The sequence below is a fragment of the Panthera tigris genome, chromosome B2, assembly GCF_018350195.1.
Source record: "Panthera tigris isolate Pti1 chromosome B2, P.tigris_Pti1_mat1.1, whole genome shotgun sequence".
Classification (NCBI taxonomy): Eukaryota; Metazoa; Chordata; class Mammalia; order Carnivora; family Felidae; genus Panthera; species Panthera tigris.
In genome coordinates this window covers 116,036,024-116,063,440 of record NC_056664.1, presented here as the reverse complement: position 1 = coordinate 116,063,440, position 27,417 = coordinate 116,036,024, and the positions used below count along the sequence as shown (strand labels likewise).

At 39.0% G+C, this 27,417-nt stretch overlaps 1 protein-coding gene across 5 annotated transcripts in view; it reads right to left on the bottom strand.

Moving 5' to 3' along the window:
• Window positions 1–27,417, bottom strand: part of LAMA2 (laminin subunit alpha 2) — a 609,603-nt gene that overhangs the window by 21,373 nt on the left and 560,813 nt on the right. For all 5 annotated transcript variants that reach the window (XM_042987144.1, XM_042987146.1, XM_042987145.1 and 2 more), the window contains 8 exons: window positions 24,714–24,834; window positions 22,110–22,286; window positions 18,115–18,263; window positions 13,019–13,195; window positions 12,621–12,789; window positions 2,883–2,995; window positions 2,380–2,569; window positions 240–395 (listed from right to left, as the gene is read on the bottom strand). In XM_042987144.1, the coding sequence (XP_042843078.1) occupies window positions 240–395; window positions 2,380–2,569; window positions 2,883–2,995; window positions 12,621–12,789; window positions 13,019–13,195; window positions 18,115–18,263; window positions 22,110–22,286; window positions 24,714–24,834 (1,252 nt within the window). The remainder of the gene's footprint in view (window positions 1–239; window positions 396–2,379; window positions 2,570–2,882; window positions 2,996–12,620; window positions 12,790–13,018; window positions 13,196–18,114; window positions 18,264–22,109; window positions 22,287–24,713; window positions 24,835–27,417) is intronic.

Genomic DNA, 27,417 nt, shown 5'->3' with positions numbered 1-27,417 from the left:
CAGACCACACTAGTTAAGTAGGTACCCAAACGGGGAGAGTCTGGCTCTAGGGTCCATGTGCTGTTTTGTGGTATTATCCCTCATAGTCAAATCAGTCTAGAAAGTCTTCTGTCACTTCTCAGAAAAGATGATTTCCTGTTCACTTACAAGTGGTCATAGGTCAATATGACCTAATAATTCAACATACGTACATGACCCAGGCAGTTATTTAAGACACAAAAAAATAATTAAATCCTTACTGGACCAATTCTTCGGGTGGTATAGTTGATGGGCAGTCCGCCAACATACAGCATCCCCACAACATCCAGGATATCAGCTTTCTTGGGACTGATGGTTCTGTTGGAAGCATCATCTACATAAATAATTCCTTCTTGCTTAATTCGCATAATCCTAATCTACAAAAAGAAGAGGAGTCATTAAAGCCAATCAAGGATACATTTCAAATGTGCAGAGTGTAAGATGTAAGAACTTTCTGGCTATTCCTTAGGAAAAAGCAAAATAACTTACTGAGTGCCTAATATGTGCTAAGCCCATGAGTGAAACTGAACTCATTTTACACAATATCTCAAACTCCCTCTTTTCCATTACTACCGTCTCCAAGAGTCCAAAATCTTCCTGGATGAGTTTTAGATTAAAGACTTTTCTATAGATTGCCAAGTGAGCACATGTATCAAGAGGTACGCATGTTGTCAGGAACCTTGCAGATTAAGAGCCCCATCATGAATTAAGTGGGCTGCAAAATTCATGTCCAGTTTTAAACATGCATTAGTTTGAGCTAAGGCTGGTCTCCCCAACACAATTTCAGATATGCTACATCCCTCTGCCTAATAGGCATTTTTTGTGCAGAATTGAAGGAAGGGCAGCACATCAAGGCTGCAAGGCAGTTTCCACAGCAGCTGATTAGTTCAAAGGCAGGAGGAAGATGGAAAGCTACCTGATGCTGAAATTACAGCAGGGGGGTGAATTATCTGTTGGGGACAGAGGGAAATAAGGAGTGTCAAGATTGGCTTGGGCACAAAAAAATTTGAGTCTGAGTTCAGGAAACGGAGTGGGTGACCCTGTCGAATGCTGGAGCACAATGATGGTTTAAAATGAATTTATGTTAGGATTAGAATAATCAAAACCTCATTTTTACACTTATCTTGGTTTGGGAAACAATTTTAAAAAATCTTCAAAAATAAAATCCCTCCTTAATTTGGCTGCTTATAGTATTGAAACTTTCTTTCTTAATCCCAGATGCACTGTGGACCAACAATATGCCAGTTTTTTAAGTGTAATGTTTATTCTATTAGCCAGAGAGGAGAATTAGCCTTAATGAGAGTTCCTTCATGAAGCTCAGTATTTGCTACTCATAAGCTCCCAAGAAAATATGAAAATTACATTTCTTATTTCCAAGATAACGAATTGACAGACTTTGCATTTTTATTATATTTGTCTCAGGTTCTTTGGCTTGTCATCTCTCTCTCTCTCTCTCTCTCTCTCTCTCTCTCTATATATATATATATATATATGTTTATGACAAGCCAAAGTGTGTTAATATATAAAATCCAACACCTAATAATATCAAACTCTAAAAATTAAGCATTTTATTGGTCTACCTAGGGAAGCTTTACTGAATAGGCGATCACAGGTGCAGAAACAAATTCTGAGTTTTCATTTTAATAAGGCAGTATATTATCTATTTTCAGTCTTGCCAAAGAGGACAGTAAGCTGGCAAATGAGCCTTCTGTGCCCATAATAGTGCCAGTTTCTGGGTGTAAGGCCAATGTTTTAAAAGTTGTTCCAAATGACTGTCGGTGGAAATGTGGCCCTCGGGCCCTTTAAACATGATACAGCAGATTCCCAAACTCTTGGTTTTCGCAGTACGGGGTGTGATGAGGAGGGGTTGTATTAGGGCTCATTTTAGTTTACCACCTTTTAAGTTTGTCAAATATTATCTCATAAAAGAGAGGCCATGTTAGCACCTTAAAACATGAAAATATAATCTCAGAATATTTATTATTCCTCTAAATTGAATACATAGAGCTTGGAGGTAAACATACTCCATTGTCCTACATTTCTCACTTACAGTAGTGAAACTGTCTTCAACTATCGGCCCTGGTGTGCAGACAGATGTTTGGGAACCACAGCTGTATAGCAATAATGGAGTCCTGTGCTACCATGATGAAGCATGTAAGTGATCAAATACACACCTACCCAGGTCTGATGACATTTCCCAGTTGTATGTGGCACTTGCTTTATTTTTAGCCTCAGCCACATTCCAGTAGCACCAGAGTCGGCATATGCCCTGGCAAAACAGCACCTGCACCAGGGGAATGCCAACGGCTGCCACTTAGTATTCCCCTCGTAGGCCACTGCCAACATCTCATGGACTATTACCTTGTGCCACTGACCATCGTTGATCTTGGTGGGGATCATGGTGTTGGTGTCACCACTTCCCAAGTCATAACTGAAGAAGGGCAATCCATTTCTCAACTGAACGGTAGCAAAATCAGCATGATTGATCCGAGCCATGTAAAAAAGCAGGCCTGATTCAGCTTCCGTTCGCACTTCAAACTCGATTGTGAGGCTGTGAAAGCACGCAAAATAAAACAAAAGTAAAAGCGTTCTTATTCTAAGCTAAAGTCGCCTCTGCTCACGGGGGGTGATTTTCACACAGGACAGTAAAACCACCTCTGAAATGAGGACTTTCCAGGTCTGCTGATTTCCTAAACTGAGCTCCTCAGGCGCAGGCAAGTATCATTCTATTCTCTATCGTACTCAGTGAATTTAAAACACTCACCTCATTAATGAATAAATGTAGTTGATTAAACTTGAATCAGGGCAGATACTCAGTATTTCCATTTGTCAGCTCTTTCTCACTATCTCAGAATAATACATACCGGTTTTTAACTTTGGTGTCATCGAAGGCAATCGCAATGTGACTGTTTTTCGAAAGCCCAAACTGCTTGCTCCCTATCAAAAGAGCTGGTTCTGCTTCCACAGCACAAGGACCCTGTAAAATACCCAGGAGAGAAAGAAGAGATGGACTCTGTTTTTGCAAAATTCGATCCTATTATCTACTTGTTTCTTCTATTTTAGCTTAATATTCCTGTATAATCTTACTGAGGTTCCTTAAGAAGAAAATTTACTAATGTCTGTTTTCTACTACATGGTAGGCAGTTACTATGAAAAGTTCAGTGAATGGGAATCTGTTTTCTTGTCCTGCACCCTTGAATCACCAAATCAATGTGCTCAAAAATATTTATTGATCAATTCATGTTTTCATTACCCTCCAAGGAAAAAAAAATTGTTTATGTTTCTGAGAAAACTGGAATTTCCTTTTCACTTTTACCTCACTTATGAAGAGTTATATTCTTCGAAGATTGGACAGGGAAAATGACAAGCTAGCCACCAAGTTATAAGAGGAGAAAAATGTGTTCCTTCTTGCCCTCCCCATTTTCTATCTCCCACTGTATTACTTTTTCTTGAAAATTATCAGTCTACTGGAAGGTTTCCATGAATTTGGACTTTCAAGATGGTGTATCTAAACTTGCAAGTCAGGCCATTCAGGCCCTGAGCCAGTTGCTAGGCAACCCAGTACATTTTTTAATGTATCCCACCATATACCATTTCAACTGTCACTGTGCAAAGACCCACTTCTTACAGTTCTTACGAGGGAGAGCTCCGTGCAGGGCGGGCTTACTTGGATTAATGCTCTGCTGTCACCATCTTGAAATTCTTAATACTTTTTGAAAAAGGGGCCCTGCATTTTCATTTTGCTCTGGGCGCTGGAAACTATACAGCCAGTCCTGGCTGAGTGGACCGTATTTTGGCCAGTGTAACCCGTAGCTCAATAGATAATCAAGGCTCCTCAAATTACTTGAGTCATAATTCCTTTCTCTGTTCTCTATTTGCACAAAATAGCTTGAAGTACAGGCTGCTTAAGAGGTCCTTTAGAACACACAGTACATGGGAAAATAGCCTGCACGCTCTCAAACAACACATCTGTTTTTAAGATCTGCACTTAATAGCTCTGGATGGGCCACTGCCCTAGTGAGCGCTGACTCAGCAGAGGTTCTCAAACAGCCCAAGGCAGGCTTTTGATGCAGAATGTTCTTCTCAAATAGAAGATGAGATGACTCATCAGCGCACAGGACATTTTTACTTGATGAGGAAAAGCCTTGCTCTCTTTTCTCTTGAGCTTCCTCAAACGGGGCACTCCGCCGCAGCAGGTAAAAGGCTTTAAGTGTTTGAAATGCTATAAAATTGGTCTTCATGGAAGTATTTCCCTTCTTGCTTCCCAGGAGATGGTCAGTTACAAAGAGCAGACTGTGGCAGAAATTCACACAGATATGCAAAAACCCAGTGGGTAGAACAGGAAAAAGCTATTTATTCACACAGCTGAATGGCCTCTCTTGGAATCAACATGTGGCCCCTTTCTGGTTACATTGCCTGTAAAAAGAGCCCAAATGGAAAGGCTCTGGTAGCTTAATGTCTCTGCCTGCAATGATGCTATTAATAGAATTGGGATCATTTATTAACCTCTCGCGAGATTTCCTACACAGAGGCCCCATGCCACAAACGTTAGTAGTCTGCAGTCCTCCCCTGAAATCTCTTAAGCGAATCCTACCTGCTGTGAGTCCATTAGGGGCAAAATCTGGCTAAAACATCTCTAACTCCTCAGCTCTGAAAACTGAGAAACTGAAAAGGTTAATGGATGCTGAGGAATTAGGGAACAATGAGTGTGGCTGTAAAGAAAATCACCAGCAGGTTATTTCTATGTTATTCTTAATCATTGTGGTCACTCGTCTAGTTGCTATACATATAAATGTCAATATAACATAACTTTAATAATATAATTTTTTAAATGACCAAAGTGGCAATTCTAAAGGTTAGGTGTTCATTGGTAGCAGCTACAGGTCACAGAGAGCTTTTGTCTTTATATATTTTGGGCATTGAGGCCCAAACACCACAATAAGCGTGCTTGCTGGTAAACTGGACAGATCTTTCCAACAGTGGTCTTAAGCTGACCAGTTTTCTGTCACATACTATCAGATTTTCTAGGTGCAAACGACCATGCTTACATTATTTTAGGAAAACCTTTGACTCAAAAAGGATAGGGACTTTGTAAGAGTTCTTTTAAGAAGCATTACATGTTACAACCGCTGGAAATTTAGGAAGAGTGAAGCCAGAGGGGCTCTGGCTTGACTTTTGCAACAGGCAGATTCCTCAGACTGGCCAATGTTCTAGAAGACAGTGATAATGGGTCACTCTACTACATAATCTCCAAGTAGAAAACCATATGCTAAGTTCACTGTATGTTGGGGACACTCAAATCGATGTTTTCTATCATCAGTTTGCAATAGGATGGACACTATGAATACTTCTTTACTAAAACTTGTGTCACGTTCCTTTATAAAACGGCAGTTAGGAGAGGACTGAGAAATGTAGTATAGGAAAGTTTTTACACGTATGTACATTTGGAAGACAATTTTCCAGCCTGTACTCTGGGAATGTTTTTGGTGCAAGTGTAGACCTCTATAATCTCACTTGGTTAAAGACAAATAGGACTGGGTCTTGTCTGCTGTGCTTCACTTTCCCCAGGGTGAGTCTGAAACCAGGCCCAACGTGGGACGTGCACGTACAGGAGGGGGCAGACCCTAGTGGTTTGCCTGTGGCTACTCTCCCTCCCCTACTCCCTGATGCCCCTCGGAGGGTTGAGCAGTTCCTCTGGCTGCTCAAACGTCTTTTTGTTCCCTTCTAACATTATTATTATTTTTAAACGTTTTATTTATTTTTGAGAGAGAGAGAGAGAGAGAGAGAAAGAATGAGCATGAGCATAAGCAGGGGAGGAGCAGAGAGGGGAGGGGCAGAGGATCTGAACCGGGCTCTGAGCTGACAGCAGAGACTCCCATGCGGGACTTGAATTTATGAACTGTGAGATCATAACCTGAGCCTAAGGGAGAGGCTTAACCGACTGAGCCACCCAGGCACCCCTAATTCTAACATTTTAAAGGCAATATGTGAGATGGAACAAAGAGTGCCCCGTGGTTTGCACAAGAGTAAGATGCTCCTATTTTTCAACCTGCTTCCCACAGAAATCTAAGCTGAGGAGAATGGGTAAGAGAAAGGGTCCTCTAAGGAGGCAATTCTAAGGAAATTTGAAGAACGATGGTTGCAAGACAAATCTTCCTTCTCCAAGCTAATGTGAGTTTCAGGGAGGGCATCATCTTTATGGATGTGATACTTTACCTGTATTATTTTGGAAACACTTATCTTTGAAATCTATTAAAGCAACAATAATAATAAAAAAAAAAAAATCACAGGCTCATCAATCTTAACATGTTACAATCCTGCCACCTTGTGGGAACTCTTTAAAGTACTGCATGTGCATATGGGGAAAAATGTGATCTGGAGGACGCAGCCTGCTTGCTGGTGTCCGCTTGGCAGGTGACAAGTTGTGGGCAGACAAGACTTAAGTGAGGAGTCTAAATGTGGCGTACCTGCTGATTAGGGCAGTGGCATAGTTGGAGAGGATTCTGAAGGAAGCCATGTTTCTTAAAGCCAGGCATCGGCCAATGGACAACGCAGCAGATTAGTAACAGCGAAAACTTTTTCACCTCACAGTTACTCCATTTCAGGTCAGAATAAATCAAGGGTCATTTCCAACTGCTGTTTGTTGGCTGACATTTGGAAATGAGTTCTTGGATTCAGAGTAGCATGTGAGTGGTAGGCAAGGATTCCTCGACTTTAGATTGGTGCAGAGCAGAGATTTAAATTGCATTTATCAAAACTGGCATCTTTGTTCTTGAAAGCATCAAATGATGAATGATCATAAAAACTACATCATTTTCTCCCTTCATGAGTCAGTAATCCCTCTAACAAATGTGGGCTAGAATCACATCTGAGAAGTCGGATGTTTCTTTGTGATGCTTTTTTTTATGGATGAATACTAAGTGGAAGATACTTTTTAACGGCACTGACTTTAATGTTCTGAAATATAAAATCCTTACTCAAGCTGTTTGAGAAAGTGAATTATGTTACTACCCAGCACATGAGATTTTTTGGTAAAGTATTGGGCATTTGCAGTAATATTTATACACTAACACCCGAATAGAGATTTCTTGTAGTACGGATAACGTGTGTTTTCCCTTTAAAGACATACCAATATCCAACTGATTCATCATTTGGCATAGACTGTACTTAGCTTTTAAAGTTGTAGTATTAAAGCTGCTTGATAAATAGTTTTCTTTTGGTCTATTCTTTCCTTCTCTGCTCGCTTCTTTCCCCCAACACCCCAAGAGCCCTTAACAACACAGGACTCTTCACGGCTATTTATACCACTCTTCTCAGTGTTCACATTTCAAACTTCAAGTCCCACATTCCAATAAGCTTCAAGGAAAAAATACAGCCAGTCATTGTATACAAATCCACACAGGCTTGGTATAAAGACTTGGTATAAATACCATATATATCTGTAGGTGGTAATAGAAGTCTACTGTCTTATCTAACCCCACCCTCCACCATCTTCCATGAGAAATCTCCACAAATATAATATAGAATGTAGAAATGTTTTATCCAGCTCTAAATGAGCCAAAGAATGAGAGAGAAGCACAAAGGGAAGATGGGCTCCCACACTATCAAATGGGATAATACACATGTAATGCTCTCTGATCTATGTATGATGTTCTAGCATGTGTTACTGATGGGACTGACATAATCCATTTCACAGGGTAGGGCTTTCCTAGGATACTCCGAAACTTCCCTGGAGTATAGTGAACGTCATCCTCGTGATGTGAGGTGTTGGTGGGGAGGGGTGAGATGGTGTAGAGAAGAAAAAGAAAAGGGGACTGAAGATAGGGGATGGTTCCTGTTGGCTCTGCTAGAACAAATAGGGGACAGTTCCTACGTCAGGATTTAAGTTGCAAGCCTTAATTGTTAAACACGTTCTTACAATCTAACTCCTGATTAAAAAAGGAAAGAAGATGGTGAAAGTGGAAAATGAGGTGAGACTTGAGATATAAGAGAACTTCTACTGGAGTCTATAATTGTTGAAACATGGAACACTCGCCCCACTTTGTTTCCTGGCACTTGCTCTCTGCCTGAAAGTGTGAAAGGGTAACTCTTCCCAGAGAAGAACGATGGAGTGTTACTATGAGCCAGGCATTGTGCTAGGTGCTTTGCATACAGTGTATAATTTATTGACTCGGGATCCATGCAGGTAGATATCATCCTTCTTATTTTTCGATGGGTCAGCTTACATTCAGAAAGGACAAGTAACCCACCAGAGTCCACTGCATAAAAGTGGGTGGGCTATGGCGGGGAAGGGAGACGTGGCCAGTTCCCGATCACTGGAATAAGGGCCAGTTTGCTTCTTCAGTGACCCCCAAAGTGGAGGGGTTTAGGGAGACCCACTCACCACATCCCTCTTTCCCAGACGAGAAATCAACTATCTAACGGGACATTGAACAGGAATCAACGTTGAAAACCAATGCTTTCAATTTATCTTTTAAAAAGAGTTATGAAAACAAAACACAGGTAAGAATAGTTTGTTTAAATGATGAAAATCATCTCTAGTCCATAATACATCTGCTGTTAGCATCTGATATATTTCTTGCAAGGGTTTTTTTAATGAGTTTTTCTATCTTTCGATATAGATGTGATTATGCAGTATATATGGCTTTATATCCTGTTTTCCCCACTTAACACAATGTCATAAGTATGTCATCATCATTTTATGTTGTTTCAATTGAAAGATTTTATGTATTAAGACTGTGATGACATATTAACATTTGCATTTTATAGACCTGTTTTTACACTTCTGGGTACCACTAGTCATTTTGTTTGGATGGAGTTTAATGGTGTCCCCTGCCATGCTTCCAATTTTCAATCTTGAGAGCTAGTGGGTTGTGCTTGTAGCCCACATTCCGCACTTATCCAGACTGACCTCCACGCATACTTGCTCACTTTGTCATTTATATTAGTGTCCAATTTCTTAAATCTGCCTCTCTGTCTCTGTCTTTCTCCCTCCCCTTCTCCCTCTCCCTGGCCAGCAATGATGATATCTTATTCATTTTTTGCATTAGTAGGCTCTTAACAAATATTTGTTATAAATTTGTTATAAATGTCAAACTTTTAGTAACCTTTAAAAAGCAGACCTTCTTCTCCACACACACACACACACACACACAAAGAATGAGAAAGAGAGAAAGAAATCAAATTAGAAGATATATATGGTTCCATAATCTGAAACTATAAAAATACAACTCAATAGGGATAGAAATTCTAAAAAATGTAATTACCACCACACAGTATAAATAATTCTAATGTGCAAGAGAAGGGACAATAGCTGTTAGAATTTAGATATCTGGGTTTTAGTGGCAACTGTCTATAACGCGTGTGATCACAGGCCATCCTGTAAGGTCTAGGGCTTTGTTTCCCCATATGGAAATTAAGAGTCAGAATCTTTAAGGTCCCTTCCAGCTCTGATGTTCCGTGAGCCTTTGTATGCCAGCCCACAGGACTGCCATTCAACTTCTCTTTTGCTTTTGTCTTGTCTAAGTGGAATGTTCTGTTTTGGAAAAGTTAAAACATACACTGCTGAGAGAAAATGGAAATTGGAATTAGAACAGAAGGTTATAAGAAAACTTAAATGAGTTAAAATCTCTAGTCCCAGATGGGAAAGTATCTTTATTTTCAGAAAAAGGGAAAAAACGTGATCTCTGGAAACCACAGAGGGATATGCTTCAGACTCCCTAAAAAATAAAGTCTGCATGGGCATTTAGAAAAGAAAGGTGAGGGGAGCCTGAGTGGCTCAGTTGATTGAGCATCCAACTCTTGATTTAGGCTCAGGTTATGGTCTCACGATCATGGGTTCAAACCCCATGTCGGGCTCTGTGCTTGCAGTGTGGAGGCTGCTTGGGATCCTCTCTCTCTCCCTCTCTCCTGCTCGTGCTCACCACCTCTCTCAAAATAAATAAACTTTAAAAAAAGAAAAAAGAAAGGAAAGGAAAGGAAAGGAAAGGAAAGGAAAGTAAAGGAAAGGAAAGGAAAGGAAAGGAAAAGGAAGTTGATCGTTGGGGACCAGCAGGCTTCTACACCAATAAACCATACCAAGTCAAGATGGGCTGGCTGAGAGACCTGACACAACAGAATGAGTGGTACAAAGACCCTCAAGACTGTGGTTGACTGAATATGGTACATGATGATGAACGAATAGCATAATCCATTGATTTAAAACATTGAAGTATTCTCAGGCGCATCCTTAATAAAATCTGGTAACAGGCCACAGGAAGGAAAGGTACTGCTGTCGCCTCAACTGGGCATTCCATTTTGAGTAATATGGTCCATTCTAAGTGACATATTTTGAAAGGGATATTTCAAAGTCAAGAAATTGATCAGCGGAAATATGGGAATCAGAAATTAGGTCATATGAAGAATGCTTGAGATTATGGAATATTTACCCTAGGGGAAAAAGACTTCGCTAGTTTTTTCTTTTTCTTTTTTAATTGAAGTATCATTGACACACAACATTACATTAGTTTCAGGTGTACAGGGTAGTGATTTGCCAAGTCAACACCTTATGCTATGCTCACCACGAGGAAATAACTTCACTATTTTCAAATCCTGGAAGGGATGTTAGAGAAGATATAAGCTCAAAATATTTCTAGTGACAAGGAGCAGACTGGTTTCCAAAACAACCAGTTCCATCATGGAAACTAAGGAAGAAAAGAAAATGTTCAAGAGTTTTCAAAATCTGTGCTCAACACAGCATGTTCCACCCATCAACTGGCAAGTGCTATAAATACGATGCACACGCTGTTAAGAGCATAGTGAGATCCACCCTCTTGGATACGTTGGTGATGTGAATGTAAATTGGCGGAACCTTTGTAAAAAGCAACTCAGATATGTGTTGAGAACCTTAGATACATTCATCACTTGACCTTATAATTATTCATCTAAGAATCTATTTTAAGAAAATAAATGAGAAAGTTTGGCATACAGAGGCACTCATCAGAATATAGTTTCCAATAGCGAAAAACTGGAAGCACTCTGGCCCACAATGAGTACAAAGTAGAATTAGAAAGACAGAGTGTTGCAGTGATGAAGAGCCAGACTGTATCGTCAGACCTACTGGATTAAAATTCCTATCCTGCCATTTACTGGCTGTGTCAGCGGGTGGGTTACTGAGGCTAGGTCATTCTTGCCAACTCAGCTACAAGTGGGATGATATATCGTTTACAGAGCCATGATGAAAACCACGTATAATGTTGGATGGAAATTGTTTAGGCAGTGGCTGGCGCATAGTGAGCACTGAGGAACAATCATTACGATCATTACTGTCTAGTAATTATGCCATTTATCAAACGTTTCATATATACGAGATATTTAACAACCATTATTATTTTTTGATCCTCCTAGTCGCTCTGAGACGTATGTGTCCTTAATATACTCATTGTACAGATGAGAAGACTGAGGGATAGAATGGCTGAGCAGCTTTCTCAAATTCATACACATAGTAGACTGGAATACAGGATTGAAACCCACACTGTAATCAATGAAATGATCAGCTCCATAAAATGAAATATTTTTTGTGTCTCTTTGCATGTCGCACCCACACACATGTATGTAACTGAAACAGGGAAACTGAAGGACCCCATAAACATCTTTCTGTTCCCTTTCCTGCTTCTATTCTTGCTAGGACCTGCACTCCCACCCCACTTTACACATGCTTCAGAATGCAAAGAGTGTATGTCCTCTTTGTAAGGGACAAGGAGTTCAAGATTTCTTTAGAATAGATAACATTTAAGGAAGGGCCCGGTGAGAATGACCAGAGGAAGCTATTATATGCGCATTCCAGATCCCCAGCCTGGACATATGGAAGCCAACGTTCCCTAGCTCCAAGGAATAATACCTGGGCCCTGGCCTCTGTTCTAACTTGTTCCTGGATGTCTGAGAGGCATGTACACTGGACCACAATTCTCAATGAAAACCCCCAGACTCCAAACAAAGATGAGGCTCATATTCTTCTCCTTTCCGAGTCTCCCAGATGCCCTGAATGTGTCTGCTCTGTCCATATCTTCAAGAAACTCTGCTTTTACTTCCTACTGGCTCACGTTTGATTTCCATCCTTCGAGAAGCCACGGGCCCTCTTGGCTGGTCCTTTGGGTCCCTTTCTGGGTCCCCAGAGCTAGCCTGTCAGCGTCACAATCAGACCTATACACTTGTATGACATTTAATTATTATTACCTGTTTCAAAAAAAAAAAACAATACCAAATTGTACATATGATATAAGATTTACTACTTAAAATGCAAATAAAAAGGGCTGGAAATTGTTACGGTTGTCTCTGTGTGGTGGTATTATAGGTGGATCTTATTTTGATTCTGTAGACATTTCTGCACTATGCTAACTTTTAAACTGAAAACACATGCCATTTTACAAGGAGGAAAATTTAAGGAGAACGATATATAAATCAAAGTAATCCAAGAAAGATATAGGGAGAACGGGTTTTCATAGACCAGTTTCCCTTCCTCTAATTCTAGAAGTAGAGCTTATGAGATATCCTGAATTATCTTCTCTCTGAAAACAACTAGAATACAGGTTAAAATTAGAAAGCAATAGCATAAAAACACTCACCTGTGCCACAACTGGGGTGGGTGTAGGGAAGGCTGGGGTGGGCATTGGCTCTGGCTGGGTAACTATTTCAGCTGGAATTTCTCTACCTTCATCCTCATGGGGTTTCTGATGGGCACAACGACCGATGTCTGCATTTTTGAAGGAGACAGGCTGTGCAAAGTCCATGGGGCTAATGGAATAGGATTAAAATGAAATACTTTCTATTAGTTTTTATCGTCTTGCTTCCTTACCATTGAATTTTTCCTCCCCCTTTTAAAGGCCAGCAGTGCAATTTTTAAAATCTAATGAGAAGGTCTTCTCTGGACGCCCCTCCCCCCACCACGCCATGGTTTTGTGTAGTGTAGATGCAACAGGGATCCTCATATTAAAAAAACCAAACAAACAGAAGAAGTACGTACACAGAGTTTATAACAAGGTTCCATACACAGCCTTCAAAAGGAGGAATATTTCTGAGCGGGGGAGGTTGAAATTCAGGTGGAGCACCCCCAACGAAAAGCTTCTTAACTTCAATTGCCTGTTCTACTGTCAGATTTTGCATATGCCTTCTGTCTTCATCGACTTGAACAGTAAACATGCTGAGAAAACATTGAAAATACACAGTATAAAACACAAAACATCCAGTATAATTGGAAATCAAACTCTTTCCTGCTACCCCTCACCCCTTCCTCCAGTAGCTTTTAAGTGAGCCAAAATTCGATAATTAGGATTTCTACACCAAGCTAACAATATTTTTTCTCAGGCTCTGTCCCTCTGCCTCCCCCCGCTCCATTTGCTCTCTCGGGAAGTTGATTGAAAGAAGGTAATAGTGGAGCTGTAACGTTAGCCTTGGCTTTGGCAACACTGGCCCCAAACACACAAACCCATAGAGCTGAGGCTTCTGTACAGTGCCGTTATATCTAATCGTATAAGGCTCAGTGGGTTTAGCACAGCGTGGGGTCACATTTTGTTTGGTTCTTTATTTCTTGGTTCGTGCTAGCTATTATCTTCTTGCTGGGGGACAAACTGTGCTCATGAGAGTTTGGATTGCAGGACTCAACAGCAAACACTTACAGGGCATTTTATAAAGAACATAGCTGCTGGCTTTTGAATAGAAGAGGCAGGCAAGAACATCATGCTAATTGTTCCTTGCCATAATTTTCCTTAGTGACTGTTTCATTAATTTCCCTAATTTGCTTATGAGAGATAACTCACACATTACTAATTGAGAACCTCATGTTACTTATTCACCATCCTTGGATCCTGGGGCAAAGAATCAAAGGAGACAAAAATTCTGATGATGACAAAGACCAAAGGCATTTTTTTCTTTTGTTCTAGATGCAGGTTTTGAATTTCAGTCCCAAACAGTTGGCATGAGCTATTAGTCATAAGTATTAGTCACTAGCCCGAGGATCATGAATGGATTACTGAAAACTTACTACATATCTGGGGAGAAAACCAAAGTACTTAGTTGGAAAACTCAGTCCTAAAAGGCCATCTTGCTTGATTTTATAAAGAATAAAAACCACATGTGGAGCTAGAAATAATAAACCAGGGCAAAGACACTCTGAAATAGCCCTGAGCTATTGGTCCACTTTGAGACAGTTCAGATGTAAGAGAATGAAAAAAAAAATTGATTTCATTGGTGCTCAAAATGTCATTGTTCAGGGGGTGTAGAGGGAGCAGGTTGGATTTATTTTCAAAGGAAACATAGGGGGAAATGACATATTGGTTTTTTACCAGACTCTGGAAGAGTGTGTTGGCAAAAATCAGGAGGTTCAACATTATTGCTAAGAATGCTGGTGTTTTATGAGACTTAGAAAAGCACTCACTTCTGGGCATGTGTGACTCACCGAGAAGTCCCCTTCCACACACACCTTTTTTTTTCCTTTTGCTAAAAGCAACGTCTTACTAACATGACATAGCAATGCTCCTAAGAATTTTAATGAGGGGTTTAAGCCACTATTAAAGATTGTCTAAGAGAGCAAATCTCTGTTCTTGATTAGAATTTTTAAAAAGCCAGAGGCCCTCATGTTTCTGATGTAGACTGTCTAATCTGGTTCTGTCCCCACGACCATTATAGTGGTCTTTTCTTAGTAGATCGCAGGGTAGAGATACAGAATGAACACGAGCTTTCGGGAGGAACAGACTGGAATTGAGTATTAGTGCAGAAGCTTATTGTGTGACCTGGGCCAGTTATTTAATCTTGCTCAATCTCATTTCATTCATTTATAAAATGAGGATAAAAATACCTGCTTTAAACCATGGAAAACATTAATTAAGGGATTGCACTGAAGCTGTATTACTTAATAAGGGCATTACTAGAAGACTATAGCTGAATCCTGCTTGTATTTTACATTCTAGGAGCATCAAATCTAGATTATTTATTTAGGTCTTTTTTAAAGGGGAACATTACCAATATGTCCATTGGGATTCTGGTGTCTTTCCTGTTGTTTAAGTATTTATTCAATAACTCTTTACCGAGGACCTACAATGTGCAAAAAGCACTACAATAAACATTACTATTAGTATCATGATAAGTTAGCTGTATTTTCTTACAAGTTCAACAGTTGATTCTTGGAGTTTCACAATTGAATATTTTATTACTTACATTCTGTTTCTTGTTTGTTTGGAGTATTGGTATAAGATTTTGTTTTCAATCTTATACCAATTTTCAATCTGCCAAATGGGTTATAGAAGATATTAAGGGAAGTACCCTGACATTTGTAATCTACATGCAAAACAAAATCTGCAATTTTATTTTGATTGAACGTATTTTGGATGGTAAGAAATATTTGGGTTGCAGTGTCCAAATCATGAGCCCATTCTGGAAATCCAGATTATTCCTGAAGTATCTGGTCTAACTTTTGTGGCCTTTAGCCCAATTCTATACCTGTATTGAAGAATGCTCTCACAAAGGAGAAAATCACTGCCTTATGCATCTACTCCAGGCTCTTAGGGCTTTAGGAAGAACTACTGGCCATGTAAGTGGAGTCCAAGAGAAGGTTAAGAGGGCAAAACCCTTACAGGAGGTAGAGATCTCTGGAGTACCATGGAATTAGACACCAAAGTAACTCAAATGAGATTTTTGCAGAGGAAGGGGTAGAAAAGGAGAGAGAGAGTGAAAGAGGAAGGATAAAGAGAGATAACAGGGGAGAGAGAAGAGGGCCAGGACAATCTTGAAAAGATTGCCTCTCAGTTTGGTAAAAATCCAATGATTTTGTGAGGTCGTATGAAAATTAACATTTTATCCGGGGCTTTTCATTTAAGAAAGAAAATGCCATAATTGACATTTATGATCTGAATGGTGTTAGGAGAAAGCAAGCATTTCCAAATTAATCAACATGAAGTAATACAATCTTTGAGGTCACAAAAAAGGGTAAGAATAAATAGTTGGCAAGCACAGGTAGAGGTGTGAAAATCATATACACCTGGGTTTAAATCCTGGCTCTATTATTTACTAGTTACGTGATTTGGGGCAAGTTAGTTAATATTTCTTCATCTGTGATGGAAGGATATTAATGCAGATTTCACATACGCTTAGCACAATCAAAGGAAATAATCTGTGTCTCGTATTTGACACAGAGCGTGTCACAGAATGAGTATGAAGCATTAAAGAATGTTTCTGGGTGAAGTTGTTAGGGTCATTAGTGATCTCTGGTTAATCAGTTAATTGGGGCACTTACTTAAAGGATAGGCGATGCTTATGTTTTGACCTTAGAGTGCTGAATGAGACATTATGGTAGCAGATGTGTTCTTGCTTTGCCACAGAGTTCAGTGACTACCCACTAATATGTCTAATACATTATCCTTTAATTAACAGCGAATGGCAAAAGTGTTTGTTTATATGGCCAATTAACCGAATGACCAGTTTTCAGAGATGTACTATACACCGAACTTAATCAAATAAAGGTTGGATTAATGGCCAACAGCTGTGAAGTTGGCATCATAAAATGCCCTTCTTGAAGAGACACCTGTTAAAAGGACACTTTAGCGCAAGATTGTAATGCACTTGGGAACGTGAGAACCCTTTCTGTACAGAATAACATATTCTGGGTGATTATTTTTTGTCAGCTGTATTTCTCAAGTCTGCACTTGTTTTGCTGAAAATTTTTAAAGTTTAAAGACGTTACAAAGTCCTTCTCACAATGAGAAGGACTAGCATTTGGCAAAGAAGCTGAAATCTGGTCTAGAAGACATGTAAAATAGTATTTCAGAGTGGTTGCTGAGATTCAAATGAGAAAATTCAGTTTGCATTCCTCCTCAGAGACCATGACCGACATATCTGGCTATTAGGCTAGTAAAAGTTCTTAGTTTGTCTGAATATTGATCCCTCATTTGTCTTAATCATGGTTTCTAAACATCTCAGTTAGTAGATATTCTGCAAGAATGCTTAGTATCAACATAGCCACAAACCAATGCTCTATATAATAAAAAAAAAAAAAGCCAAGGAAAGCTTTATCATTTACTTAGAAGATACGACATTTTTATTACGTATCTAAACTGTTATCCACACAAGAGGATAATTAGAAAATATGGGTCTGTATAGAACAGCATCTGTTCACTTGAACTCTTGTTAGACCTTCATACTGTTGTCGTATTTACAAATATTCCCTGTGTCTTGAGGTTTTCTCACATTTGATTTCCAGTTCTTTTCTGTGTTTTCAGTCTAATTAAATGGCTTGCTGGTTTGGAGGTCGGAAATCTCTGGGCTTCTGTTTTCTTTTTCTCTAATTGTCCTTCTAAACTGATTACCGGAGTTGTCATACAACATTTTGATGAAAACTACAGATGACTTTCCCAATACAGGAAATATCAAGTGCCGCAGCGTCGTGGAGAAATGAAAGATGAGTTTACAACACTATTGCTGCCAATTTTGTGATTCAGGGCTGGGAAGCAGTGCTCTCATGGATCCTTAGAGAGGCAGCCTCCACGCACTGATGGCTGGACAGCAGCCTTCTCCCTTCTCTCCCTCAGCTCTGTTCCCTCATGAAGCCACTCTGCAGGGACCCTGGGCACCTTGAGGGGGGCGGGGACAGGGATGAAGCGTGCACTTAGCAGCTCTCAGTAGGTCCTGCAGCTGCTGCACAGTCCGGATCTGTGACAGGTTTCTAAGCAGCTGCCATAACTGCTTTGGAACCTGAATGAAATAGCAGCTGCCAAAGGCTGCTGGTTCCGGCTGAGCTGTTCTGTGTGTTTCGCTATGCGCATACCTTATTTGAGAAGAGAATATTTGAGAGGTGCGGAGGGAGGGATTTTTCTTATCTATAGCTTCAGAAGATGTATTTGGTTTTTCCAAAGCTGGAGCGGAGAACTGCACAGAATAAAAAATGCTAAGAGAATTCCTAGGGGCCAAGGTAAATGAGGTTCCCGAAGTATGAAACGTAAAGAAGATGAAATTAAGCGACTTGATAGTTTCACAATGCTTTTGTATGACCACACATACGAAGGTCCAGTCTGAGACTAATGTGAGTCAAGGAGTTTATGTTAGTTACAAGTTCTCTAGGGCTACTGTTACCCTTTAGTCCTCTCGACATGAACGGAATGTTCTCTCCCGTCGTGAAACAGACTCGGCTCTGGTTTGACGACAATTTTCCTCATTGTTCTTGTCCCCATGGAGAGATGCACTTCCAGACGGCCCTTGTTCAGGAATATCGCATAATAGGCCTGCAATATCAAGGGGTGGTTGAAGATTAAAGAGGGGTCTCCACTACGACGGCGTTAAAGGTTCCCTGACAGATCTGCAGATTCATTGGCTCTGAGATCTTACCTGAGAATTTAAGGCTCAATATTTTCTTAGAGTATTTAAAGTGGCTGACAAAAGCTTTTTAATCATTGGTCACTTTTGCTCGTTAGATGATGTGGAAAGCGGATGTAGGAATACAGGACCCTCCGCAAACCAAATTTGCCATGCTGAAGGTAACAGCTGTGTTTGCACCGGGTCTCTAACTCACAAAACGCGTCAGGAAACAAAGGGTGTCAATCCCTCTCTCTCCTCTTCACAAGTGGACAGCTAGCTTCTGGAAATCAGATCCGACTCCCAATCTCATGGCATTTTGAGTGTTTAGACTGCAATTTGTTCTCTGAGCTGCTGGAATAGATTACTATCATCAACACGTAACTTGTCTCCCACACTTAGAAAGAAGGAAGACAATTTTTCATCCACAAACATGACTGCTTTCTTCTTGCTACTGTTACTATAGCAACCAGTGTGGTTTTGAGATCAGATTATGAACCCCAGGGAGCTTGAATGCATTCCTTGTCCCCAAAGCTGATGCCACGTGTGCTCCCTTTCTTGTAGAGCATGAGGGCACCATGATCACTCGGTCCGCTGTGAGTCACCTGCGGTGGTGGAGAGGGTTTCAATCACCTATCATAATGCTTTTGATGATTTACTAAATCGTCTAGGCAGCTGTATGTCCAAAGCACCATGTCCAGAGGGCCTGGACTCGTGCTCACCATCCATCAAAGAGGCAACTGCAAACCACTCGCTCAATTAAAATTTTCTCAGGTGAATGACGGTTCGATGTCTCAAACTCCTTTAGCAGAACAGAATCACAAATAACCCTATCAAAACGTTATAGCATCAAAACGTTAGCTTTGGAAAATAAAATATGTCAGTGTAATCAGCATTGGTTCTACAACAGACGTGAACTATTTAACATTGTCTCCTCTTTCAAATAGCACTTCGATGAGATTAAAAAAATGAATATTCATTATCATTAAAATGTTGAAATGTTAACATATTATTTCCACTTTACTTTGTAGTATAGTACTTAATATGTTCTCATTTTAATTGTTCTAATGGGCACATGTTCTATTTTAGGAACTATCCTGAAAGCTGGTGATTTAAGTCCATTTATTTAGTCTTGAAGGGGAGAAATTTGGAGCCAGTAGGTGGTGCTTAATTATCTGACAATGACCTGGGAAACATATACCCTTTAGTAAAAACCTACTTCACAATGTTTCATCTGGTCCTCTTATTATAACTAGCTTATCGTTCATAATAGTAAGAAAATAATTTTATTTTTCAAGATTAAAAGATAAGGAATTTAAGGGGAAATTTATATAAGTGCTTATGTGCAGTAAGAAATGAGAGAAAATAACACTCTTTCCCCTCTATATTCTTTAAAAAATATTTTTATTATGACTATTTGGTACATTACTCACAACATAAGAGATGTAAATAATGAAGCTATGTTCACAACTGTACAATTAAATGGATACCTGTAAATCTACACCCAATTTAAGAAACAGTATGATCGCATCTTCTGTGAGTTTCCTCCCAACACCATCCCCCAGGTTCACTATCTTAGAGGTAACCACAACATGGAATTCATGTTTATCATTCCCTTGCTTTTTAAAACTTATCTTTGAAAATTCGCATATATATCTGTAAACAGTATGTGGTTTTATGTGTATTTTATTTATTTTTGTTGTGTGTGGACAGGTGAGGGGCAAAGAGAGAGGGGGACAGAGGATCTGAAGCCGGCTCTGCACTGACAGCACAGATCTCGATGTGGGGCTCGAACTCATGAACTGTGAGACCATGACCTGAGCCGAAGTAGGATGCTTAACTGACAGAGCCACCAAGGTGCCCCACTTTTTTTTTTTTTTAAGATTTTATATTTAAGTAATTTCTATATCCAATGTGGAGCTCTAACTGACAATCCCAAGGTCAAGAGTTGCACGCTCTACCAACTGAGCCAGCCAGTTGCCTGTTTAGTGTTACTTATATTAGAAATCTATAAAAATGGCATCATACAGTATGTAGTGCATTTTTTTCATTTCTCTTCAGTTTCTAATATTCATCTATATTATTATTTTTTTAAATCAGGAATAGGTATTAAATGTTACCAAATGATTTCACTGCATCTATTGAGATGATTATATAATTTTTAGATTTTCTGATATTAAAATACTCTTGTATTCCTGAGATAACTGAAGTTACTCATGGTTATACATCTTTGAATTTATTTTGTTTGGTATTTATTTTTCTTAGGGAGAAGAATAAGATTTATTATACAGTATTTTGGATAACATGGGTTTCAACTATGTGGATCCACTTATATGCAGATTTTTTAAGATAAATGCAATACAGTACTATACATGTATTTTTCTTCCTTATGATGTTAATAACATTTTCTTTTCTCTAGCTTACTTTCAGAATACAGTGTATATAATACATTGCATAATACATATAATATACAATATGTGTTAATCGAATGATTATGTTATGGGTAAGGCTTCTGGCCAATGGTAGGATATTTGTGGTTAAGTTGTTGGGGAATCAGGAGTTATATGTGGATTTTTGACTGTGTGGAGGGGAGCAATGTCCCGACCTCCCATTTTGTTCAAGGGTCCACCGTATTACTGATTACCCAATTTTAAATGATTTTTTAAAAAACATAAAATCACAAACAACACAACCTGGTTTATAAGAATGCATGCATATTTAAGGACATATTTGTAAAGCATTCCATTCTTTGGCGATGGCAGACTAGGTAATTCCTATGAACTCTTTCACTGAGAAAAACAAGATCATGTGGAAAAAATATATATATTTAAAAACATTAGATTGAAAGTACCGGAGAAATATGAAGGCAGTAAAGAGTTATGGTGCCTAAGAGACAGCTTTTAACAATCAAATGGCTATGGGCTATGAAAATTGAAGTTCACACCTTATAATGCAGACACTATGTAGGCTTTATGTTCATGTCATGAGTGAAATTGAGCATAGACTACTGTCCATGCTTGTGTTGGTTGTGCTCTATTAACATTCCCTATCCCAGGTCCATTCCCTGCCTTCTCTGTGTCCAGAGAGGGTGGAGTGGGTTAGGCCTCAACAGACTGCATCATGTTGGCTAGTCAAACTGGGAAATTGATCCTAGAAGCAATTTAAATTTGAATTTAAGGTATCCTCGCTGGACATCTACAGATATCCAGATAAGGAATTGGATTTTGAGACAAGAGAATATGATTGTAATTAGAATATATTTTAAGCTTTCTCTCTTTAAATACTCATATGCTAAACCCATACGGAATATAGGTGCAAATACAAGTGTGACTGCACCTAGGACTGACCCACAAGGAAAATCATAATGGAGATAGCTGTCCTAAGAAAGATGATAGGAGAAATGAACAGTGCAAATCTAAATGTATAAAGACAATTTATAGGGGCACCTGGGTGGCTCAGTCGGTTAAGCGTCGGACTTCGGCCCGGGTCACAATCTCATGGTTTGTGAGTTTGAGCCCTGTGTCAGGCTCTGTGCTGACAGCTCAGAGCCTGAAGCCTGCTTCAGATTCTGTGTCTTCCTTTCTTTCTGCCCCTCTCATGCTCATGATCTGTCTCTCTGTCTCTCAAAAATAAATGTTAAAAGGTTTTTTTTTTTAATAAATTAAAAATTAAATAAAGACCATTCCAAAACCTAAATGTCTCACCCATCTCCTTATAAAATAACTGTTTTATGTAAGAACTAGGGAAAATGCATTGTTAACTGGGTCTGAGAGTACCTGTCCAGTTTGCCTTCGTTTCCTACGAGGTTGTACTGGCGTCCCTCCACTTCCCAAGAGAATGATCCCAGACTCATTCTTGGTGCTGAAGGACAGGTTGATTTCTGTGCCAACATCAATCGGTACAGGGGACAGCTCTACGAAACCAGGCTTTGGGAAGCTGACTGTGTAAACGTTCTGTGGGTAAAAGGGAAAAAGAGAAGAAAACATCAGAAATAAAAATTTAAATTAATTTCTCCATCTCACTCTCCTTCAAGCACTCAGTGGCACCATAAAATACATTGTTTCAGGAAGCATGAAACTCAAGAGTTACATGGAAAACTTAGGAGCAACTGAAGAAATACTATCTCCAGGCATGACCGAACTTTCTAAGCAGTTTGGGTTAAAATAAAAATTCAGGCATCTGCTTTTATTTGAGCACTTTTGATTTAAAATACAGATGATTATCACTGATCGATAACATTTTCTTTTGGTTTAATTCTATCTTGCTAAATCTCTCTTGAAAACAGTCTCAGAATCCCTTAAATACCCTCTGTCAACTAATTGTTTATATTTTATAGATGAGTACGACCATGGCTTATGTCTGCATTTTCCTCAGTGATAAGTCCAAGGTAAGATGTCCATTGCTATCAAATGTATAAATACATTCTAGAAAAATTTAAAAAATCAGGTAAAACCTAAATCTTAAAAATAAGCATACCAAACATTTCGTAGTCCACTTTACTTCTCAAAATGAAAATAGTAATTGTTCTTAATAATAAAATTAAAGCAGTAACATTTCAGATAGTAGCAAAGTGTAAAAGAGAGAAAGCAAAACTCACTCCTTCTCAAAGCTGTTCAGAAGCATATCGCGTTTATCATTCATTGATTCATTCATTCGTGTGTTCATCATGCATGCATTCATTCATTCATTCATTCACAACCTTGCTCTCTCCTCCTTTTTATATTTACACTGAATCTTGATAGGCACATTCCTTTGTAAATTCCTTTTTAAATTTATGTATGTGGGAGATACCTCTCTCAGGAAACATAAATTTCATCATCACTTTTAATGGCAGAAGGACGTTCCATTGTATAAATGTGCTAGGATTTATTTAAGCAAACCCATGTTGTTGGGCATTTTGAGTGCTTAAAACGGTCATTTTCAAAGTTCTGGATTTTGCTGGAGTAAAATCATGGCATCCTCTAGCACAGAATATTTTCCCCCACAGGGTTTCAGGCCCAGGTAAGTGACAGAAGTATTGTAAAATATATCCTCTATTTTTGTTTCCAAATTTCAAATGATAGACTTTTGGATAGTTCTGATAAAACTACTGTGCAGACTTTTCAATATTTATCCACATCATTTCTGCCTCATATTTCAGTTGTAAAATAATTCCTGGTGACGGAAAATTGCCTTTATAGAATTATCGTTTTCACACATACAGGCTATTAATTTTCTGGACAGTTTCCCATCCTCATGTATATATCTTTGGGATGTGGATGAGAGTAGCCTTTGCAACATTAAAGCTCTTAGTAAAACTTCCTTAAAGAAGCCAGCATGGATCCTTAGAGTTCAATTCTGTATTTCCCTAGTCCTTATTCCTGAGCTTCTCATAATGGATATCTATGGCCAATTCCAAACTAGAGCCTCCAACTATGAACCATGAAGACCCCGAAAGTTCTGGTCTCACAGATGGATTCACTTCTCCTTTCTCCTATTCTTCCGTGATTTCCCTGAGCTCTATAGCCATGCTTTAAAATAATTTCAGTTGGAGAAAGCAGTGAAATGAATAGTTGTGTCATATCAAGGTAATCAAAATTTTGTAAGTATGATATTTTTAACATTTTTTAAGAAACAAACTCATTGCTTTCAGGATTCCCATAAACTTCTTATTAATATTTCCTAATGACTGTTGACTCTTGGTCAGAGATATTTTAAGAGAGCAGAGCTGGGTCTATTATTTCTCTCTCCTATGAATCGGCCCCTATCGAAGAGTCAGAGCAGACTAGGTAAATGGAACTAGGGGTAGCTTTGGGTACAAAGAAAAGATCCTGAAGATACCTAACAGCAAAGGACTTTGCAGTCCTGTCAAAGATGGTCTTTGTAGACAGTTCCTAGTCTGTGCCATTTCCAAAGAAAAGCAGGCTTGACTCTCAAGCTGTAGACACGATGCTATGCACTAATGATTATGGTATAAACGATTACTTGTTATTTGTGTAAATTCCTAGTACATTCCAGAAAAAAATTGAAGGCTGCTAATAAAGCTATATATGACACAGGGAGATAAAATAAATCTGAAATAGATTAACAAAAATGAGGAAAGGGAAAAGTAGTATTTGAAAAGGAGAGAGAATCAGAAAAGAGGTTAACATTAAAAATAGATGTTATGAAGTATTATCCATGTGGGAAATTGGTTCACAATTTGGGGTCTTCATCACACCATTTCCTGCATTTATGTGATTATGGTAATTTGTAGAAGTGCTGCAATCTTGCTTTGTTATTTACGTATAGCTAAGAATTTAAAATATATTAACAAGGGATTGCTCCCCGTAAGAGCACCCAAACTAAGTCAATTTAGTCAGATATGAAAGCATTTAGGAAGCCATTAAAAACAAACCAACCTCCAGTGAACATCCTTTGGTAACGCCAACGTAGTCAGGGCTACTGAGTATATTATATGGAGTTCTCGAAATTTCAATATCTTTGAGGCAGCCCGAATATTTCTTCAAATTTACTTCTGGTCTGTTGAAAAGTTACACGGAAAACAAAAGCAACGCCGTTAGGGACATGGCAGTATGGTGTTTGTGACTACCGGACACGAGCCATATGGCGCGAACTGACACACGGGCAGGCACGTGTTTCTCAAATTGTGCATATGTGCACACGTGTACCAAGCAAGCCACGCTTCCATTATCCACTGGTTGGATGAAATGGATGTTACCCCATCCTGCAGAAAGAATCTTTATGTAGTTCTTCCTCTCTTTTAAAAATAATCTTACCCACAGCACTTAAATTCACGATACAGGAATTACTGATTTCTTAAGTGCTTCATGTGTGTAACAAAATGGTTTTCTTTTTTGTACCAAAGAGTAGATAATTGAGTAGGCAGAGTAATAAAACTATGAGCCAAAAAAGTTAAAATTTAGGGGAAAAATTTAGGGAAAAAATGGGAAACATTTATTTTGAAAAAAAAAATTTTTTTGTCATTGAGATTTTTTGGGGGAGAGAAGGGGCAGCTGAAGATTAAGATAATATTATATTTCTCTTTAAAGTTTTAACTAAAACAAAGCCTAAGAAACATTCTTTTGGATTACATAGTTTAAAAAACATACTTAAACATTGGATTTATAGATTGACCCCAACGTCCTTATTTTATAATGGGGCAATAACAAAATCAAGCAACCAAAGGCACAAAACCCATCTTCCTTAAGGTTGAAAATGTCTTCTATACCCAAATAACACTTGCATGTTTACTTTTTATTCATTATTGCTTAGAAAAAACCCAACATGCTAGCACATGTGAAGTGCTCAATGGACAGCAGCTAGTAGGATGTCAGTGATGATCCTTCTTTATTTAATCGATAGCAACACTGTCCAATAGAACTTTCTGTGATGATGGAAATATTCTGTTCTGCATTGTCCAAATCAGTAGTTTCTGGTCACATGTAGCTATTGGCACTTGAAATGAAGCTTATGCCAATGAGAAACTGGACGTTATTATTTAATTTTATTTAATTTAAAGTTAAGTAGTCACTGTGGCTGATGGCTACCATATTGAATAATACAGGTCTGTTGGGATAAAAAATAATAATACTTTTTTTTGGTGTTAATAAGCATCTGTAAAACCCGCCCAATCAACACCAAAATATTATTAGGATAATGATTAATTCTCTCATTGTCTCATGATGCCAGGTTTCCCTTTTTTGCCTCAATAAAAAACATAGGGCATGCGGAAAAACAGGTGGGAAAGAAAATCAGACACTGGCATGTGTATCAGGTGATTTATGTCATGCCACGTATTTGTTCTGTCTTTTCTGTCTCTGGAACTGCTTCATTTTCTTTGGTCATTTCCCATTATTCCCAAGGTCTCCTCCTTCTGCTCAGTCGATTTGTTATTATGAAGAACATGTCCAACTGGAGGGTAAGGATCTTGCTTATATTCTTATTTATAAAGAATAGGGAATGGGTGAATTTTATTCCCAGTGTTCATTTGCTTCCATATTTTCTTTTAAAGGATGACCGCTTTATCACAAATTTTTCAGAGGTCCTATCAATAAAGTAAGTTTCTTCTACAAGTTATATAGTTCACTGTTTCATGGACACACAATGAACTATTTCAAAACACGATGATTTAGTAGGCTCAATGCTATGAAAAGCACGGGGGATAAGCAATCACATGTGATCAGATTCCTAATGGTAACCACAGGCCTCTTTTCCTCTGTTTGCCTCAAAGGCAGCATTACAAAGCTACACAGTGTCACTCCAGAGTTTTATATATTTCCATTGAAAGACAGCCTTTGCCTTTTAGCCATCCCAGCAAAAAGCATGACTAGGCTCATAACTATATTGTGATAAAACAACTTGGATAATTTTTTTGTATATACTTTCATTTCTATACATTCTAGTTTCTGGTGTTAGGAGTCTACACTTTGTTTTAAAAATGTCTTGGCTAAGTTAGGCCATATTATCTCCTTTCCAGAAATGTGGCATAGCTAGGCTCTGAAATATCAAAACACCAGGCACTAGCCAGAGTGTGCCAGCCCTGCACATCGCTGGGGTTTGATCAGCCACTTACGGAGGCCTGCTGCTCATAGCTTTCATGCTAATGTCTTTCTGCAAACAGGAATTAAAATGCTCCTGGGAAACTATGGGGACCGTCCACAAACTTCGTCACCATTAAGTCAAATAATGGTTTAAAATATATTATTTCCAGAGATTCCTTTTATCTGGCTTCATGGCTAATTCTAAATAAACATGACAATAAATAAACAGCTTTGCAAAGAGGTGCAAGGGCCCTGTAAACATTTGCATATTTGCAGGCTTGCAAAAAGCAGCGAGGCAGTGGTGAGCATTTGGGAGCACAGGCTGATTGTTCAGCAGACAGCATGGTACTTGACAGATGGGAGTCCAGGGTTCAACCCAACAGACTGCTCTGCTCTGTCCCCAGAGCTACCTCGTGCCCATCAACCTGACCAGCTGACCTTTGCATGTGTGCTCCTGCGTATGTGCACCAGGGGGCACTGTGCGTGGGCAGTTCAGAAAGGAAGCAGAGCAAATCTGTCCTCATAGCTGGTGAAATAAGTGAAATTGCAGCCCGATTCACGG